The sequence below is a fragment of the Galeopterus variegatus genome, unplaced genomic scaffold (assembly GCF_000696425.1).
Source record: "Galeopterus variegatus unplaced genomic scaffold, G_variegatus-3.0.2 Scaffold4332, whole genome shotgun sequence".
Taxonomy (NCBI): domain Eukaryota; kingdom Metazoa; phylum Chordata; class Mammalia; order Dermoptera; family Cynocephalidae; genus Galeopterus; species Galeopterus variegatus.
This window is the reverse complement of record NW_007730443.1, coordinates 1-20628: the sequence shown is the minus strand read 5'-3', so window position 1 is coordinate 20628 and position 20628 is coordinate 1. Positions and strand designations below refer to the sequence as shown.

The 20628-nt window shown below is 45.3% G+C and overlaps 1 protein-coding gene across 3 annotated transcripts in view; it reads right to left on the bottom strand.

The window, feature by feature from the left end:
* LOC103602857 (chromosome unknown open reading frame, human C16orf70) overlaps positions 1-14210 on the bottom strand; it is a 26721-nt gene extending 12511 nt beyond the window's left edge. The window contains exons 1-5 of one of the 3 annotated variants that reach the window (XM_008587305.1): positions 14148-14210; positions 13911-14031; positions 7999-8081; positions 5339-5422; positions 1031-1074 (exon numbers count right to left, since the gene is read on the bottom strand). In XM_008587305.1, the coding sequence (XP_008585527.1) occupies positions 1031-1074; positions 5339-5422; positions 7999-8081; positions 13911-13974 (275 nt within the window). In that variant the 5' untranslated portion in view covers positions 13975-14031; positions 14148-14210. Of the gene's footprint in view, positions 1-1030; positions 1075-5338; positions 5423-7998; positions 8082-13910 lie in introns of all 3 variants that reach the window. The other 2 variants (XM_008587306.1, XM_008587307.1) reach the window with 2 other exon arrangements.
* Positions 14211-20628: the final 6418 nt, after the last annotated feature.

The window sequence follows — 20628 nt, the reverse complement described above, 5'->3', positions numbered from 1 at the left end:
CCTCGCTCAGACAGTAAGCGGGAACTGGTCTGTATGTGGGATCCGAACCCTCAGGCGGGAGCGCTGCTGCGCTTCCCAAGCCGCCCCCTTATCCCGTTCCCCACCCGGCCGGGCCCCATTTTTTTTTTTTTTTTAAAGATGACCGGTAAGGGGATCTTAACCCTTGGCTTGGTGTTGTCAGCACCACGCTCAGCCAGTGAGCTAACCAGCCATCCATATTTAGGATCTGAACCCATGGCCTTGGTGTTATCAGCACCACACTCTCCCGAGTGAGCCATGGGCCGGCCCAAGATACTACTGATTCTTAAGAGCAGTAGAGAAGAGAAGGCCCTAGCAAGAGGACCTAGCAAGAGGACCTAGCAAGAACTAAAAGACAACTAGCACCTGCAGGTGCCAGTACTATTACACATTTGCTTTATCAGAAGAGCTGCCTGAGCCTGCACCAGTAATCCAGTCCTCTTCACACCATCACAAAGGGAAAGCAAAGCCTGTTAAGGAGGTTCACTGCATTCTAGATGCTAGCATAACACCTTGCCATAATGGGGGCTCAAGTATTAATGGACTGTACAAGTCATCCTTATTTTTGTTCTAAAAAGTAGATTTTGGCTCTAAAATGTTGGTCTCTTTGGCATTCTCTTTAGCACAGGCTTTGGAGTCAGACCTATCTAGTTTGTCCCACCTGTTCCTCATGAAACCGTGAAAAGAGGTGCCAAAAGATGCTGTGCAGGGGAGGACAGCTATGACCCCGAAGACTGTCACATCACCTCTAAACTGAGGTCTTGCTTTGTTGAGAGGATTAAATCACATGCCACATATGTGAAGTGTTTAACACACAGCATGTTTTTAATGAGGTTTACTTTTTTCCCCCAGGAAACTAAGCAGGCTTGGAGGTTGCGTCAAGAAATCATGGAACCAGCCTGTAATCTCTGGACTGCTACAACTGGGAATCCTTTACTAACTTAATGAAGGTAGTAGATAAAAACCTTGTCTATGCCAAGTGTGACATATACCAGCAGGGGAGAAAACTTACCAATATTTTAACTTTACTTTAGTCAAGTCATATACTTCAATCACCTAAAAAATAAAAATGTTTAAGAGTTGTTAATGATCTGAAGTTGATGACAGACTGAAAAAGAGTAAAAGACACATATAATAAATAGTAAAGAAAAAAATCTACCACTAGCCATAATTACCCTGAAGCTCCACACATTATCTTTTGTTCTCATGTTAAAATTGGGGGGGAAACACACACACCATAACATCCCTCTTCCCCTGGACCGCTCGACTGATGTCCATGGATGCTGTGGGTCAAGATCCATATCTGGGTCATACTGGGGCACACATACCACCCCATAGGACGAAGACAACTTCTCCAGAAACTAATTCATGCAGCTTATTAAGAATATGCCTTGGATAATGAGCCCCCTTCCTTGCATTCCATACTTTGCTACATCATAAGAACCCAAATCAAGTCACTTTCAAAAACAGCTTATTTTAAAAGCTTACTTTGTTTACAAAACAAATAGATGGAGGGGGAAATCTATCCTGCTAGAAAACAAGGCACAATACATTAGCTCAGGACAAGTGTGACAGTATTCAGTCATGCCCCTAATAAGAGGGATCTAGAGAACCTGAGGACCCTTGTGAAGTTCGCTCTTGAATGAGTACAGCCTTAGATGAAATGCCAAGAACTCAGGGTAGAAACAAAGGAAAAGGCATCAAACACTCAGCCATAAGTGGTGTCAAGTAATAAGCACTATGAAATCCTCCACGCAATGGTGTCAAGGGCTTGGCAGCCAGCACTATGGCTAGTTGGGGCCTGGAGCACCATCTACTATCTTCCAGCTGGGAGGTCTGGCCCTCACTGTGAGGCATGAGCAGAGCTGGCTCACTGTCTGTCCTGCCAATCTGGACCTCACTGGAAGGGGCTGTGGAGAACTGTGTGGAAGAGCATCTGGCACTGCTATAGAAACTGAGACGGAAAGGTACTTCACTTTTGACAGAGATCCTGTCTAAACTTTTTTTTTTTTCCTTTTTGTCTTTTTCCGTGTCCGGCAACGGATCGCAACCCTCAGTGTCGCCCCCATACCGGACTAGGACCGGCAACGAGATCACAACCCTCGGTGTTGCTCCCGTGCCTCGCTCAGCCAGTGAGCGGGAACCGGTCTGTATGTGGGATCTGAACCCTCGGCGGGAGCGCCACCGCGCTTCCCAAGCGGCGCACTATAGCAGTGCGCCACTGGGCCGGCTCTGATCCTGTCTAAACTTTAAGAGATCAAAAACATTGAATCAAGTTAGAAACCTACTGACCATTAAGCAGCTATTTTGTTCCTACTACCTGGTAGAAAGAACTGCTCCCTCTGCTGGGTAGTCATAGCACTTGAATGAACCCTTTCCTCTATACTCGTGTATGCTGTTCACTGGTCCCACTAAGTCAAGCCTCTTGAGGTCTGACTCATTCAGTATACATAGGGAAGGTACTCAGTACACATGAAGCAAGTCTGCCTGGTATGAAGCTAGTTAAGGGCAATATGAAACTTGAAAGCATAAAAAGAGATGCTGGGAGGGGCCGTGGAAGGAAGGGTGGGAAAATTAGTTGTGATTCAGAAAACAGCCGTGTCCCTTTCAGAATGTGCGAGGATGGCAGTATAACATGCCAACCTGGTATGCCATTTCATTGAGGCCAGGGCCTCCATCTCCAGCAATCAGCCAGAAGCTCTGCTTGTAGCAGGCATAAGCATTCCACCTCCCTGAATGCTATCCCTATAGTTGGCCAATGATCCCCCAAAGGCTTCCCACCATCCACTCTGTGGGAGTGGGCCTCACCTACCTGCCAATAGCTGTATAGGTCCAACACAAATAGGTACATCAATCCTGCCTGCCCAATGAGAACAGTGGGTCAGAACTAATCATAGGGCACAGAACTTGTAGCAAGGGACCAGAGTGCTGGACTTTTTGGAGTCCTTCATATCAGTAGGAGAATCAATAGCAGATTTCGGCCCATGGAGCTCAGTGGGCCACAGGGAAAGCAGCCTGTGATTTTTTACCTCTGGGCTGGAGAAGCCCCTGATTTCCCCAGAGGGGAGGAGACATGGCAGCAGCCAATATAAAAATGGAAAAGACAGGTGGCTGTAAAGGTTGTGACTTGTAAAGCCTCCTTCCACAAGACTATCTCTCTTGGGCTTGAGGCAGGGAGTGGGGAGCACCTATAGGAGACATCATCATAAGATTCTGAAGCCTTTGTATGAAAGGGCAGGCATATAGGTCAGGTTGGGGCTGGTGCCAACCCAGGAAACCTGGGGGATCACTTCCTCACAGTTTTCAAAGGTTCAGGCAGGGCCCCATCCCTCCTTCATATGGATCCCACAAAAAGCAGAAGAGAACTGTCAGGTTCTATTTTACCTACCTTTTCATCCAAAGATACTTCACATTCCTCACATTTCTGAACACTATTTTCTTCAGCTTTTCTCATTTATTTACCATACCCATTGACAGAATCTAAACCATTCCCAATCCCAGTGGCCAATTATCACATGCTGGTAATATAGGGTTACAAGCCAGGTATCAAGTAGACTTATTCTCTCTGTCTCTCAGTTGTCTAGCTGGTAAATAGTACCCACTCACAGGCCTGTTAAGATTAAATTAGGAAATGCAAGTAAACACTCAGCCGTGTGCCTAGCATATACTAAGTGCTCACTAAACATATGCTAGTGTTTATCCTCACCATGCTGTGTTTCTATGGGCTGCCTAGTCATCCTTTCTTTTGCGCATTTAGGTTACTTTCAGCTTCTCATTACTATGTGAGAGTTTGGATGTGTTGTCCCCCAAAAGCTCATGTGGAAATCTGATCCCTAATGTGGCAGTGTTGGGAGCTGTTTGGGTAATGGGGGCAGATCCCTCATAAATGGATTAATGCTCTCCCTGGTGGATGGGGATAGTGAGTGAGTTCTTGCTTTATTACTTCCAGCGACAGCTGGTTGTTTAAAGGACCCTGGCACCCCCCAACCCCGTCCCGCTCCCTTGCTTCCTCTCTCCATGTGATCTGCTTTTACCAGCAGACTGGCTTGCCATTTTCCACCATGAGTAGAAGCAGCCTGAGGCCCATGCCAGATGCAGCTGTCCCAGAATCATAAGCCAAATAAACTTCTGTTCTTTATAAATTACCCAGTCTCAGGTATTCTGTTATAGCAACACAAAAACAGACTAATACATTATGAAATGCCCTGCTATAAACATCTGTCAACATTACCCTCCCCCCAATCTTTTTGGGTTATGTTTCCTAAAGAGAACTTTCACCAAGTCAAAGGCAAATGACTATTTATAAAGGTGTTTCCACATTACCAGATTTTCCTCCAATTTGTGATTATGCCATATTGAAAGTCATTCTCTGCCTTTCCTGGTGTGGAACTTTTGGCCATCGGAGACAGGAATGAGGAATTCTCATTCCCTGTACTGATTTTCTTTCCATGTTCTGTTTTCTCCCCTCAGCAGCTCACTTGTGATGGGATGATGAGAACTGGGAAGTACCTAAGTCTTTTGGAAAGGCTACTCCATAACCTGACCAGGACAATGGCTCTGGCATGTTGCTGCCCAGAGCTCACATTCAACCTTGTAATTCAGTGTAGCATGAGTTTGGTATCACATGACTAACCTATGAGGCCCAGGCATTTGTAAACAGTGTGTATTAAAAACACCCTGGACTGAAACATGTGTTAGCAAATTGCACTTGTATGCCAATTACGACAACCCTACATACCAGCAAGTTGTTTGTTAACGTTTCCTCAATGGTGTTAAAGAATCAACTCATTGCTGGTAGTGTTAACCCCAAGCCCCAGCATTCCAGGAAGATCAGTTTCCATTTTCTATCTTCCAAGTCACACTGACACAAGAATGAAGTAAAACAAGACAAGATACATAAACGTGACTAAAGTCATTTGGGATTATTTGGTAGTTAGGCCCTATTTCTTAATGCCTTTTAAAATACGGACTCAGGATAAGCTACATCAAATACTTAGCTCCTCTTGTTTTCCTATTCAACATAAAAGCCCCTTTCCCACAGCATGTTGCCCAAATCTTCAACACTCTTTCTACTTCCCCTCTGAAGGCTGGCACAGTGACCCTTCCCAGCCTCTTTCCAACCACCCAACCCACTCCCATCTTCTCTCTTTTTAGAGGAATGGGCACAGCTTTAGTCCCCCCTAAATCATGGTGGTCTCTGAACCAAAGAAGTCCACACTCACTTAAAAGTTTCTGAAACATCTCACAATAACACATATTAATCAGCTCCAGAAAGACTGGCTCTGCCGGATATGAAACATTAGTTGTCATTTATAGTTACCTTAAGTCTCTGGTTGAAAGCATCAAACAGTAGTTTGATCCCATCCTGAGTCAGGTTAAGGATGAGGTCATGGCTTAGAGGAGACTACAAAAACAAAAGTAAAAAACACTTTGAACAACTGATTTATTCACCAGCACCTACTCAAAGCGTTACAAAATACATGCAACATACAGGGAATACCTAAGTGCAGGCAGTCCCTCTCTCTTCCAGCTAATGAGGTTTGGAAGCCAGAAAAGAACTGATGCATGAATGCATAGTATCTTCTACTTCCAGCCTGCAGCTGCTGCTTCATAACATTGAAAAGAGCCTCTCCCTTCCAGGCTTGAGTAAAAATACTTGGGGGTAAGAAAGAAAATTATGTGAGTATTATAGGTCATTTTCTTTTGAGGCTCCAGGGTCCACATCTGCAGTATGAGTTTACTGCCATCAAACCTACAGAGCAGTGAGTGAGAAATACAGGTCATGTGAAAAGGCCTAGCCCAGGATTCAAACTCAGCAGATATTGCTTATGCATGTCAGCTGAACCTACATCCATTCATACCCAGACTCTTTGTACCATCCACAGCAAACACGTTTGATTCTTGAAATGTTTTAGGCCAAATTCTTGGACAAAGAAACACCTTGTGATCTGATTATATATCAGATGATACTCTCACTCCTTTCTTCCCTCCCTCACCTAACTACCCCCATCCCATATCACATGTGCTTCTTTCTGAAAAGCCTAAGGATAAGATGTAAGGAGTCACATTTCTACATTTGCCCCTTCTGAGTCCTGGGGAGGGGAGTAGTAGCACAAACCAGCGAACAAAGCCCTGATGACCTTGGGTGACTCTCAAAACTTCTCTGAGCTCTGGTTTCTTCCTGGGAATACTTTCATCCCTTCCCTCCAGGTTGTTCTGAGGACAGAGATAGTAGGTCAGAAAGCACCAAGTGTAGCGCCCAGCACACAATACTCTTTCCTCTTGTGTCTGCCCCATCTGCATGCTTCTGGTCCAATGCAATCAATTCAAAGACTCAGTGTCTGAAGACTCCACAGCCCTGACCCAGGCTGCCCAAAAGCAGAAGAAAAAAATACCAATACCCAAAACCCCACACTTCTTGAAACTGGCACACAGCTGCTCAAAAGGTTAAGAGAAGTTTCCTTACAGAACTTCTCAAGGTAGACAAAGTGAAGGGCAGTGGTGTGACTGTCAGACAGAGAAATGGGCTGGAAGGCCAGGTTTCACTGCTGGTGTGGGCCTCATTAGGGAAATTTTCTCCAAAGAGCCTTCTGGGATTAGCTCAAACTGTGTGTTCCCCTCCACCCCATTAAGCTTCACAAGGTAGCAGGCCCAGGTACCACTATCATGCTTGGCAAACACTAGAACAAAGAATCTTGCCTGGAGAAGGAACGCTGGGAGGATCTGGATTTTCCTACACTTGGTCTCAAGATCTGATAATTTTTCCCCAGGCATTGTTACAATTTCAGGATATAACTGAGCAATTTCCAAAAGCAATCATATCAACTCTCACGATCAATGTTTTATTAATATTTTATATCTCTAGAACCAAAATACACATGGTACTATGAGGTGTTTAAGCAAGCCCTTCCTGTAACCCAGCTGTTCTCCACATGAAACAGTTCAGTAAAGCTGTCTGCTACTAGTTAACGTATTTCCCCCACTAAGATGGGATCTACTTGATATGCATATTTAATCTTCAAGCTGTGATTTTGAGAGACAAAAAGATATTTCTAAAATTTTTTTTTCTTTTTTTTTTTTCCCTTTTGTCTTTTTTTCGTGTCCGGCAACGGATCGCAACCCTCAGTGTCGCGCCCGTACCGGACCGGGACCGGCAACGGGATCGCAACCCTCGGTGTCACGTCCGCACCTCACTCAGCCAGCAAGCGGGAACCGGTCTGCATGTGGGATCCGAACCCTCGGCGGGAGCGCCGCCTCACTCCCAAGCGGTGCACTGTAGCAGTGCGCCACCGGGCCGGCCCCTATTTCTAAAATTTTTAATAGGGCAAAATGCTTTCTGTGCTTGGTGCGAAGCAAAGAGACAAATGGGAAAGGAAGGGAAGAAAGCAGACAGAAGAGGACAGGACCCACATTTAAGAAGCACCACATCAAAGCTTGGAGATCATCTCCTTTTGATCCTTGTTAAAAGATTATTCTATTATTAGGAAACTATACTTATTTTACAGAAGGAGAATCAGACCATAATGTACCACAAGTCACACAACCAAGAAATGGGGAGAGCAAAGATCTGAATTAAGATCTGCACTCAAAAACCCATGACTTCTAACTGGTCATAGGTTGCTTAGAAGATACTGGAGAAAACTGGCTTAATACTCACACTAATGTTCGTACCTAAATACTGGAATGATAGACAACAAAAGTAGTGATAAAGAAATATATTTCATTTTTTAAAATTGGTTAAGAAAGTTTAAAGCCTATTTTCAAATGCATCCAAATTTGGGGTGCCTAAGCCTGATTTTGCTGAATGTGTACATAGGTATAAGCTCAAGAAGCAAACCCATTTTTCCCTGTTTTATGGCTGCTACTTGATATTCAAACAGCAATCCAGCTGTGCCAGTCAGCTTCTCCCAGAGTGTCACCTCTGGAGGTGACTCAGTGACTACAGATGCTGTTTCAGTAAACAAATCAGTCACCACTCACCTGCTCGCTGTAGAGGACCTGGACATTTTTGATGATGCGACAGTGCTTCTGAAGAATGGCTACTGCCTGAGCCAGAGGCATTCCTGAAATAAAGCAAGGACACCTGTGTAGTCACTTGGGTTATCCTTTTGCTGACATCTACCACTGTGCTAGGCATTGGTCCCTGCAGTAAAGCCTGGGGAATGGTTGGGGCTACTAAGACCTACATATGTATGAATAGATAGAAGTTCAACAAGCAAAGCTAGAATAAAGTTAAGCAGCAAGCACTAAGGGAATAGTCAGACTGTTTTAGGGGAGGCAGTGAATATACAAAATGGATTCCTGGAAATAGGGTCTTCCACATGGATCTCACACAGGCAAAGGGCTTGGAGAAAGCAACGTCAGCATGAACCAAAGAACAGAGTGAGAAAAGCACTGATTGCATGACTCCGGGGACCAAGGTTCTAGTCCTCACTCTGCCATGGATTAGGTATGAACTGGCATCTGTCTCCGCATCTCTCATATAAAGGTCTGTTAGAGCATGTGAGTTAAACCCACCAACATCTAACTCTTAACATTTGGTTTTTGAACTCATAGCCCATTATAAGCAGATTTATATACGAGGGTATTTCAAAAAGTTAACGGAAAGACTCAAATTATCTTTTTTTTTTTTTCCTTTTTGTCTTTTTTCGTGACCGGTAACGGGATCGCAACCCTCGGTGTCGCGCCCGCACCGCGCTCAACCAGTGAGCGGACCGGTCTCTATATGGGATCCCAACCCTCAGCGGGAGCGCCACCGCACTCCCAAGCGCCGCACTCCACCGGGCCGGCCCCAAATTATCTTTTAATTCAAATTTTCCATGAACTTTCTGAAGTACCCTCGTATGCCTCCAGTTTAAGTTATCCAAATTCCAATGACATCTCAAACATTCCAGGGACTCACTGAGATTACCAAAAAGTTTGTTTTCAGAGTCCATTATATTTTAAACAAGAAGAAACATACACAGGGGCAGCTCCTGGACCATCAAAAAACAAAGACTCATAGTTTTGAGTACAATGACAGTGTGTCTGTTATTCATCACTCTCTGGATTCCCAGCACCCTGCTCAGAGCTGACCACCTAGTGGCTACTGAATAAATAAATATTCTGTGGGACTGTAGGATTGTGGGGTGGGTGACAAGAGAAAGGGAGGAAGAGAGACCATCATATCACCCCAGGATAGCATGGTGGTTCACATTCAAGACTAGTTGACTTCCGGATCAAGAGGATGAGATGTGCAGTAAAGAGCTTTCAAATGAAGAATTCGAATGTTAAAAGCTTGTGGCCCATCTACATTTAAACAACAATCTGAGGGCTGGCTGGTTAGCTCAGTTGGTTAGAGCATAGTGTTGCAACACCAATGTCAAGGGTTTGGATATCCAGAACGGCCAGCCACCAAATAAAAAATCAAACAAAGCAATCTGATCCTGCCCTCACTTGAGGGGTCATTCTTCAGTCTGAAGAAAGTTGAAGGGAATCAGAAGGCTGACTTATGATCTTAAACAAAGTACTTTTCAGCCTTCTATAACATACGGCCTGGTACTCAGTAGAAGCTTAATAAATGTCTGTTGAGAATATGAACAGGTTGGATGCATCACTCAGCCCTGCCATTCCTGAAATGGAGGGATATTTATGCCATTCCCTTCCACAGGGAATGGGCAAACATCCATGTGGAGAAGATAGATAAGCTGTTAGTTAGGTGGCAAGAAAGAGAAGGCCATATGGCTTTTCTAATCCACATGGCACACAGTAGTTTCTCGAGGGAGGGTTCTTTTCCACTTAACCACATGAAAGTCCTGGTCTCAGCAGCTTCAAATCCTGAGTCACCCAGGGAGAAACCCACCCCGAGGAGACAAAGCAGCCACAGTGACCAATTATCACACAGCTACTGGTAAAGAAGGGCTACAAAACGTCTCTAAAGGGAACCAACTATATAAATGGCAAAGAAATGGGAGTACTGTCCCAGCTCTAACAGAATCAGCCTTACAAACTGTACAAATTTATGTTTTACAGATCTCATCACCTGCCTGCTTATCACCTTTCAATGGCTTCCCACGATGGAGACAAAACCCAAACATCATGTCACCACCTAACGGCCTTGAATATTCTGGACCTTGTCCATCTCCCCCTTTCCTTCCACTGCTCATCACGTCTCCTGTTACTAGCACACAAGTTCTTTCCCACCTCAGGCCTTTGAACTAGCTCTTGTTGCTGCTGGAATGTTCTTCCCATAGCTGACTCCTTCTCATAATTCAGATCTTGGCTCACAACTCACTTCCCTGACTGCCTTATTTAATGAAGCCTCCCCATCCCATTTATTTATCTGTTAAGTCTTCCCTATATCCTCTTAGGATATAGTCTTAAAGGCTAAGGACCTTGTCTGTCTTGTTCACCACTGTACTCCCATTACCCAATCACCATGCCTGGCATAATTGTAGGTGGTCATAAACATCTGTGAAACCAAGCAATTAAGTAGAGCACATAGGTCCTATTACCATGGATCCTGGTGACCAGCATTCCCTCTCCAAGAACTCTCATCATCTTGCCACCAATACCACTCTCTCCTGCTGTTCCTCTAACTTTCCCAGGTTCTCTATATTTCTTCTGCCCATCCTTCATTCAACCAACCATGCAGTTTCTGACTCACATCTCAATTTGTTTTTTTGTTTTTGTTTTAAAAAGATGACCAGTAAGGGGATCTTAACCCTTGACTTGGTATTGTCAGCACCACGCTCTTCCAAGTGAGCTAACCGTCCATCCCTATATAGGGATCTGAACCCGTGGCCTTGGTGTTATCAGCACCACACTCTCCCAAGTGAGCCATAGGTCAGCCCTCAATTTGGTTTTTTTGTATACAGCCAACAAATTAAAAATGAACTTTTCATCTTTGTATTCTGCTTCTCACTCCAGCATCGACCCAGTCTCTCAAGTCAAAAACTTCTAGATTTCTCCTTCCCCACCTCTCCAAATCCAGTCTCCAAACTGTTCTTCCTAAACCAATGCCCACCAACAGACTTTACTTTTCCACTGAACCCAGAAGCTCCTTGATAGTGTCTCAGGCAGCTACAACCAAACAGAATTGGGATTCTGGGAAACCTACTTTCTTCTCCCACCAGTACATCATGCTCTAATTATAATACCAAATTGCTTATAGTTCCTGCACACACCATTTATTTTTCCCACTATTTTTTCCCCCCCACTTGACTGGAAGATTTATGGCTCCCATAGGTCAGGTCAAATCCCCTCTCCCCCTCCACAGCACTCTATATGTATACATCAGTGTTTGTAGGCAAGTCCACATAGTACATGCTGCCTTCAACAGAGTGAGCCTTTAGTCTCTGTGGAACAAGGTAACTTGGAGAAGAGGGCTATTTTCTACAGCGATCCTTTAAATCTACCTTCTTTGGGCATTTTCAGGGCTGATTTCAACAATAAATTCAGAGTCATGCCTCCATATCAATACATCCTGCAAGTTTCATTGAAAACATTACTTCAGATTTGCACTGCCTTATCTCCACCAACTGGTCAAACCATCAGTGGCATTCACAGAGATTCCACTTGGCCTATGTTTTCATGTCCTGTGTTGTAGGCATTTCTCTCATCTCCCAGCACTACACAAAGGCCAGGAAGTGAGCCGGCCCTGTGGCGCACTCAGGAGAGTGCAGCGCTTGGGAGCGCAGCGGCACTCCCGCCACGGGTTCGGATCCTATATATGGATGGCCGGTGCGCTCACTGGCTGAGCACAGTGCGGGTAACACCAAGCCAAGGGTTGCGATCCCCTTACCGGTCACAAAAAAAAAAAAAAAAATGGCCAGGAAGTCAGCCAAGAAGCTGGGTGCAGCTCCCCATTGTGATGCCAGGCAGATGATTGCAAGGGTCAGATACATCTGCATTGGCACAGATTCCAATAAGAAATCTGTTGACAAAGCTGGGCCCACCCTCAGAAGGGCAGAGCATTGGGAAGCAAGAAATCCCTATTCAGCTACCTGTTTATTATCTCTGCCTCTGAGCCTGTTCCTTACCTGGCAAATGGAGATAACACCTACTTTACAAAAGTTGTGGTGACAAGAGGTAAGCACTGGTTCTCTAGCCTAGGAATGTAATTCTAAAACACAGATTCCCTTCCCAGATCTATCCCTACTTAACAGCCCCAACCACAGTTTGGATGTGTTGTGTGTGGGGAAAAGAGATTGAGAGGGGGAAAAAAAATTAAAAAAAAAAAAAAAAAAAGTCTGGGGAAGTTAAATGACCACCACCCCTCAGGGAGACACCATTTAAAAATGCAGATTTTAAGACCCATAAGGAATCATCAAGGTTCAGACCCCCCTCTATGAACTTTCCCCCAAAGTTCAATCAATGTACAGAAATGCCCTTCTCACTGTTTTGGGGTGCTATTTAGACAGTTCCTTTGATTCTTAGAAACTGGCAGGGCAAGGAGTCAGATTAGGGTGTCAAAACAACAGTTGACAAAAGAATCCTTGCTCTCCCACTCAGTTTTCTGGAAATCCTCATCTCAACTGATATCCTAGTCACTACTTTTGACCAGAGGACTCAATGTTTGTACCACAAATAATTCCACAATCTAGTCACACAATCAAGCACAGTCTGAAGCTATGGCCAGGGTTCTTACCCAGCCCTGGTGAAGACAGAAGCTGTCAATGGGAGGAGAGGAAAGACGTTAACTAGAAGCCAAACAGCATTAACATGCTATCGCTCGCCTCTCACCCAAGCTCTTGGTGCTTCACAAGGGGCTGGAACATTTCATACCAGGGGAAGAACTCTGCAGCAATGATGTAGGTTATGAGAGAAGGTGGCCAAGACCCCTGAATAAACCAGGCTCCTACAACCCACAGGAGGCATGTAGCCACTGAGTACTAGCAGAGCTCTACCAACAATCTGTACTGCCATGTTTCTCCAATATGCTGTTTCCATAGATATGAGTCTTCCAGATTCAAGGATAAGCTATAATCCAATGGAGCAGCTGACTCAGTCCAGTGGCCCATACCAGAGTGACAAAAGTTCAGGCCTACACAAACAAGCAGCACAACATCTGCTCCACCCCTTTTTCTTAGTGCTGGAACATCAAAGTAAACACACCGGGGTTACTAAATGCAAACAACCTTGTACACATAAAGGTAGTAATGTTGGGGATGGAGAGGGTGAAGAGAGAAAGCCCAACAAATCAAAAAACAACCAAACTTCATTTTCTACTAACTAAAGGTTACTTTCCCCTAACTCCAATTTCACTTAACCTTTAATTCTCACAGTTTAAGTCTGGGTTTAGAATTACACCATCACACAACACATAGACTACATTTCAAAAGGGAAGGAAACAAATTTCTTTAATACACACAAACTCCCTAACTGCCTTGACCGGATCCCCACCATCTGATTATGGGATCCAAGCCCAGGTTTCCCCTCCGAAAAGACGCAACCCACAGCCTAGAAAAGCAGAAGGAGACAGACCAGAGACCACAGTGATTAGGGTGTCAGCCACTTCTTGGCCACTATTTAGTCCGTGAAATGGTATGGAAATAACAATAGTACCGATCCTCAGGCCCCAGTGAGGGTTACTAGAGATAATTGCATTCAAAAGAGCAGGGGCAGGCATTAAGCGTTTAGGGCGTGCCAGCTATTATTACTATTGTCCCACCGCCCCAGGAGGGACTCTGCTGAGGCCCGAAGCGAGGGCGTCAGTACTCGGCTGAACGACTGACAGCAGATCAGGCCGGTCGGAGCTGGCATCTAGTGCCTGAAGCTCAAAGAGTCAAGGGGACGAAAAAGGCGGGGGGGGGTGTGTGCAGGGGCATAAGGGACAGACACCAGAAGCAGGGAGGACCCGGAGGGAACTAAGAATCAGCAAATTGGGTCCTTACGAAGGACCCCACACTCACCCAGCGTGAATTCCCATTGCTCATTCCCCAGAGAGCGTTCAGGCACCACCTCCAGGTCCAGCATTGGTTCGACTCGCCGTGCCCGGGCGGCCTCCCTGCGGCAGCGCAGACGGGACCGGAGCTGAGGAGACAAAGCAGCGGCTAATCCGCCACCTCCGCCGGCCGGCTCGCTGCGGCTCTGCTCTCCACCTCCTTTCCGGGCGGCAGCGGCCGCACCGGCCCAACACCACACCTCACCTCAGCTCACCTCACCGGCAACAGAAGCGGTAGGGAGAGGAGCGGCGGCGTCGGGAGCGACTGCAGCAAAAGTGGCGTGCCGGGTCGTAAAGCGTGGCAGGGGCGGGGAGAAGGCGGGATTTCAAGAGCGGGGGAGGAGCCTAAGGTGGAGTCGCGAACTGGCAAACCCGGGATCGGGTGGCCGGGACTTTGGCGGAGAAGGCTGAGTAAGGCAGGATTGTACCGTTGGGAAGGGCGGGCGCTCTAGGAGAGAGGAGTCCCATACTTTGTGAGCCCCCACGTTTGCACACCACAGCACACACGTTTCACACGTCTACACAAGGAAGGGTACACGAAGCAACACCTCATACAACACCCTTCTGACGTCCACACACACGTCCCACTCGCATTAACTGGGCTCAAAAGGTGCGTACTGAGGCCACATCGTCTGAGGTCCAGCGGGCAGGGAGGACGCGTAGTCTCAGATCCCCACAGCCCGCGGACAGCCCGCGGGCACCCGCCCCCCCCCATCACCACCGTTGGGGCCGGGACTGATGCCGGCTGCAGTTGCTTTTAGTTGTCCAGGAATGACCCCTTCCCCACCCAGTCGCCCCTGGAGAGGTCGAACTGAAAGCGAATGAGGAGTGGGCTAGAGTGCGTGTGGGGGTTGGGGTGGGGGGTCGAGGTTGGTTGGGAGAGAGAACTGGGTAGAAGGGGGAGGGGCCGGGCCAGGCCTCCCTTCTGGCTGCATCCAGATGTGCGTAGCCCCCCCTGGGGCCGGGATCTGAAGGAGGCCAATCTCAGTAGCTTGGGAATTGAGCCAGCTTTTCTGCCATCTGTGTGTGATCTTGACCAAACCCCTGGCGCTCTCTGTGCCTCAGTTTGCTCATCTACAAGTGGGGAAGGGGCTCCTCTAGCATGTTCATCCTGAGCTTTAGCTCGTATCCTGGGGTACACTGAAACTAAAAGGCACCCAAGGCATCTTTTGATGCCAAGCCTTCACGGAAGAAGTCTCTGGATTCTTACAACCACCCTGAGACATGAGATTATACCCAAATTTACACGCGAATAAATGAGGCCCAGCGAGGTTAAAGACATTGCCTGAGGTTCGTTGGTCCTAGGTGGCAGAACCCAAGTTCTTTCCATTGCATCACCGCCCCAGAAAAGTTTTTAGCAGGGGAGAGGTGACAAGCTAAATTCTCAAACTGGCTTGATAGGAGTGTAACTTGGGAGGCTCTATTAAACTTTGAAGGGCCGGCCGTGGTTCACTTGGAAGAGTGTGGTGTTGATAACACCAAGGCCACGGGTTCGGATCCCTATATAGGGATGGCCGGTTAGCTCACTTGGGAGAGCGTGGTGCTGACAACACCAAGTCAAGGGTTAAGTCCCCCTTACCAGTCATCTTTAAAAAAAAAAAAAAAGATCCCCTTATCGGTCATAGAAAAAAAGAAAGAAAAAATAAATTGAAAGAAAGTGAGCCGAGATGGCGGGTACCGTTCAAGCTTTATTAAAGAAAGAAAATCTGCTGGGCTGTGCTCAAAGTAGCAGGCAGCCCGGGGCTGCCCTGGAAAGGGGACTGCACCAGGTGGGTGGGTGGTAGAGCTTATATTGGTATGTTGGCGCCAAGAGCTGGGTGATACCATCAAGGAGGGTCATTATGCTAATGTGGATGGGGTGGAGAACTGCATTCTTGTGGAAGCAAAAGGGGTTTCTGTTTAAGTCAGGAGGCTTCTTGTAAAGGGAAGGGGGAGGGGAGGGGAGGAGGTGGGCGGTGCCATTTTGTACTTAGGTTTGTCTAAAGTGGCGCTGGTTATGTTGCAGATCTATTATAAATAAATAAAATTTGAAGTCGCATGGAGAAGGATGTGCATTGCAGCATCATATGTCAAAACAACAGAACTGGGTCATTGACGCCAGTAGCCAGTAGGCAAGTGGCTAAATAAACTGATATGTTTGAGAAGATACGTTTAAAAAATGAAGTATGTCCCTATTGCTGATGTAGAAGGAGCTCCGAGAAAAAAGCCAGGTGCAGAAGTGTGCATAGCATGACCTCTTTCTTTCTCTGTAAAAACAAAAAAGATGGGGCCGGCCCAGTGGCGCACTGGATAGTGCGCCGCTTGGGAAGCGCAGCGGCGCTCCCGTCCGAGGGTTCGGATCCCACATACAGACTGGCTCCCGCTCACTGGCTGAGCGAGGCACGGGAGCAACACCGAGGCTTGCGATCCCGTTGCCGGTCCCCGGTCCGGTACGGGGGCAACACTGAGGGTTGCAATCCGTTGCCGGACACGGGAAAAAAAAAAAAAAAAAAAAAAAACAAAAAAGAAACATTGGCCATACCAAAAAGGGAGAACATCTCTGGAAAGATAAAAAATTGTCGAAAATACCTAACATGTGGGCAGGGATCAGGGGGACAATTACCCTACTAAATAAGAATAATGAGTCCATTGTTTTGGAATAAGTTCCTGTGCTAGGTCACAAAAGACCAGACTAATAATCCAAATGGAGTCACCCTTAAGTTCCAGGTCTGACCTTCCAAGAAGTCAGGAGAAAGCCAGTTTCCCAAAGAGGCCGGTTTAAATTTTCAATAGGTATGATAACGAAGTTTGGTCTGCTTTAATCCTTCCGCAACAGATATAGCTTGACATAACCTTATGCTATTTTTCTATTTGGTCTTCCTGTCCCCACCTTACAAGGAAAAAAACTTTGAAATGACCAATCCGCTTTTTGTTCTTTGTATCCGCTTTCTTCAGTCTTTTTCTGTTTATGAAACCAATCTCCTCTGCTTGGCTCACAGGAACACTTATTCTAGCTTATGGAGTAACATATTGCCCAATTCTAGAATTGCAATAAAGCCAATTGAGATCTCTAAATTTGTTGTAATTTTGTTCTTTGAAAAACCTTACTTACCATGTCAGGCATTAAAGATGTGTCTAAAAAATGTTAGTTGGGCAGCTGGGCTAGATAGTTTGGGAAGGGAACCTGGGAAAAAGTCCTAAGGTTGGTGAGGAGTAAACTTAGTAAATTCAAAGTGTCTGAATCAAATCCAACCAGACTAGGGAATGGTTCTTCTGTTTAAAAAACAGTTGTAGAGGCTTATTTCTGGCGAAGAAAGCGGGGTGGGGCCTGAATTGGGGTGTGGTAGGCCTGGTGGGGTTGTGGGAGAGACAAGATGGAAAGCCACACTCTGGATAACAAACATGAAAAGGATTTTTAGTTGAAATCTCCCAAAAAACTGGAATAACAAGATTGGGGAGGCCCCTAAGAAACTCCCTGTTGGGATAATAGGCAGATAGGTTTCTGTGAACAATGTCAGTCAACAACGAAAGTTTATCTTTGCTCATTTAAATGTGATCCACCTCACTGTTACAGGTGGGAGTGACAACTTTGGGATGGTGGTACTAGAAAGAGGCCAGAACCCAGAGCCCAGTACACTGAGCAGAAGCAGAAAGTACCTCAAGGGAGTAGGCCAACTCGGGAGAAAGTCAGCAACAGCCATTTCCCCAAACTGAGGATGGGATGTTCAGAGATATTGAAGTAGCTAATGATGAGTGTATTCAGGGAGGACAGGTAGCCATGGCAGCAGTACAAGCCAGACCTGCAGGGCCAGCCTCAGATCACAGCATAGTGGTTAAGCTCATGCACTGAGAATTTGAATTTTTTTTTAAGAGGTTTGCTCTTAGAAGAAGAGTGTCTGGCTTACAGGTAAATGCTTTGTGTGTAACTAAAAACTTAAAAAAAAAAAAAATCTAATAGTGACAGAGAATTTACAGAATCCACTGGCAGGATTTACAGAATGGATGTGGGAGATGAGAATGGAAGCCAAGAATAAGGACAAAGTTTTCCCACTTTGGTAGCTGGATGGATGGTGGTGTCACACAGGAAAGCGGCTGGATGACAATCCTTCTGGTAAAACTGTGATGTGACAACTTGGAAGGCAGGAAATACAAGCTTGAAGTCCTAGGTTAAGAACTTGGAAAACAGAATTTTAGTACCATGGTTACTACTGGTTGTATTTGCCAAGATCAAAAAAAAAAAAAAGAAAGAAAAAAAGAAAAGCCAGTTTGAAAGCAGGAATGAAAGGTAAGTGTGTCCCCAGTAAATCAGGGATGGGGCCAAGGGTATTGGAAAATAGTGGACTGGGGAACCTCTTCTGAAAGGCTTTACAAAGAACACTAGGAAAATTGTCAATTATGCCTCCCCAATTTTTTTTCAGCTCTGAAATGTCTCTATGCCCACCAGGCTACCCTTAATCTCCCTACCAGGTTACCATATAATCAGTGGGAACAAGTTTCTTCCAGTCTTGTTCTCTCCAATCAACCAAAATGAGTTTTCTCAAGCACCCATTCCATCAAGCTCACAACCCCTCAGTGTCATATGTCAAAACATCAGGCTTTCTGTTCACCTTTAGGAATGGTCCAAATGTTTTAACGTGGCTGGAAAAGCTAGTCCAGCACTGCTTGTGACTCTCACCCCTAGCCTCTCTGAACCCTTTCAGATTGATCTCACTGCTGCAACTCCCTCCATTCTATATTCCAGTCATAGTCAGCTGCTCAGTTTCTCAACCTTGCCAAGCTCTTGCGTGGCTGTATGCAATACTTGCAATACCTCCTCTGGCTGTTATAACGTCTGCCATCCTTCAGATCTCAGTGCAAGTCTCCTCAGCTGTGAGAAATGTCCTTACCTGTCCAATGCCAAAGGATGGAAATGGAGACACAAGGTACGGTGAAGCGAGACTTTAATGGCAGTCTTGCAAGATTGGGTGTCTGATGAATAAGGCACACCCGAAACAGTTACATCAAGCAATTTATTCCCTAGTGTGCCAAGTCCCTCCCCCAGCTCCTCATTGGCTGAGTGCTATGGGGTGCACAATCTTCCAGAACCTTGCCTAAGTTTTATTACTTCCTTATAAGGCATTTATTGTTCCCTTCCCTCTGGCGGGAAGAAGTGGGCTCAGGACAGGCCCACAAAAAAGGCCTACCAGAAGTCCTGAGGAGGAAGAAGAATCAGGAAGTAAAAAAGAACAAGGTACTAGCCAATAACTACCTTGAGAAGTCACCCTAGGAAAAGTGTACTTTCAGGGGTTATCACACCACAAGTTAGTCAAGCAACCCTTGTTAAGCTATTCTTGAAAATGAATCATTTAGGCTATTTTCCCACATCAGGGAAGCCTTTTTTAACCATCCAGACCGAGACAGATGCACTGTAATAGCCACTACTTCCAATATAACTTAAACATTGTTACTGTTTTTGGCAGGTTCTGGGGCTACTGTAGGGTCCGGTCCCTGAGGGCAGATAACAGGTCTATTTTGGGCAATGGCTACACATTTTTCTCATAAATGACCCTGAGGGGTAAATAATAATTTATTTTAATCTTTTTTCTCCTTTTAAAAAAACATATCCAAGGCCGGCCCGTGGCTCACTCGGGAGAGTGCGGTGCTGATAACACCAAGGCCACGGGTTCGGATCCTATATAGTGATGGCCGGTTTGCTCACTGGCTGAGCATGGTGCTGACAACACCAAGCCAAGGGTTGAGATCCCCTTACCGGTCATCTTTTTAAAAAAAAAAAAGAAAAAAAAAAAAAACATATCCAACTTGGATGTTTTCACCTTAAAAAGGAAAACTAAACAAAAACAGTAGTAAAGTCTAAACGTTTTTCATTAAAAAAAAATTATTTTGGGCCAGCCCGTGGCTCACTTGGGAAGAGTGTGGTGCTGATAACACCAAGTCAAGGGTTCGGATCCCTATATAGGGAGGGCTGGTCAGCTCCCTTAGGAGAGCGTGGTGCTAACAACACAAAGTCAAGGGTTAAGATCCCCTTACTGGTCATCTTTAAAAAAAAAAAAATTATTTTTCCTTCTGGTTGTATGATCTATGTCCTTTACCCACTTACAATCTTAATATTGATGTAAGCCAATATATACAATCTGAATTTTTCCTGTAGACAGAATAAAATGGAAAAAGATAAATTTTAACATTTTATTTCAACCAATATATTAAATATCAATATAACCCAGTATATTAAAATGTTACTATTTTAATATGTAATCAAAATTAAAAATATGTGAGATAGCCTACATTTTTTTTTTTATGTACTAAGTCTTTGATATTTGTTTTTTTTTTTTTTCCTTTTTGTCTTTTTATTTTTTTTTTCCCCTGTCCTCTACATCATTGGGTTGTTGGGAGAATTAAACGCATTAATGCCTGTAAAGCATTTAGAACAGGGCCTGGCACACAGTAACCACTCAAATGTTAGTTGTCATTGTTGCTGTTGTCATTATCATTGTCATCATCATCATCATTTCATGAGTATAAACCTGCACATTTGTGTAAACACACGCATTTTTATTTATTTTTTTCATTAAATTTTTATTTTGTCAGTATACACTGTATATGATTATTATGGCCCATCACCGATACCTCCCTCCCTCCTCCCTCTCTGCCCTCCCCCCCAAGAACGTCCTTTCCGTTTGCTTGTTGTAACAACTTCATAAAAGTATAGT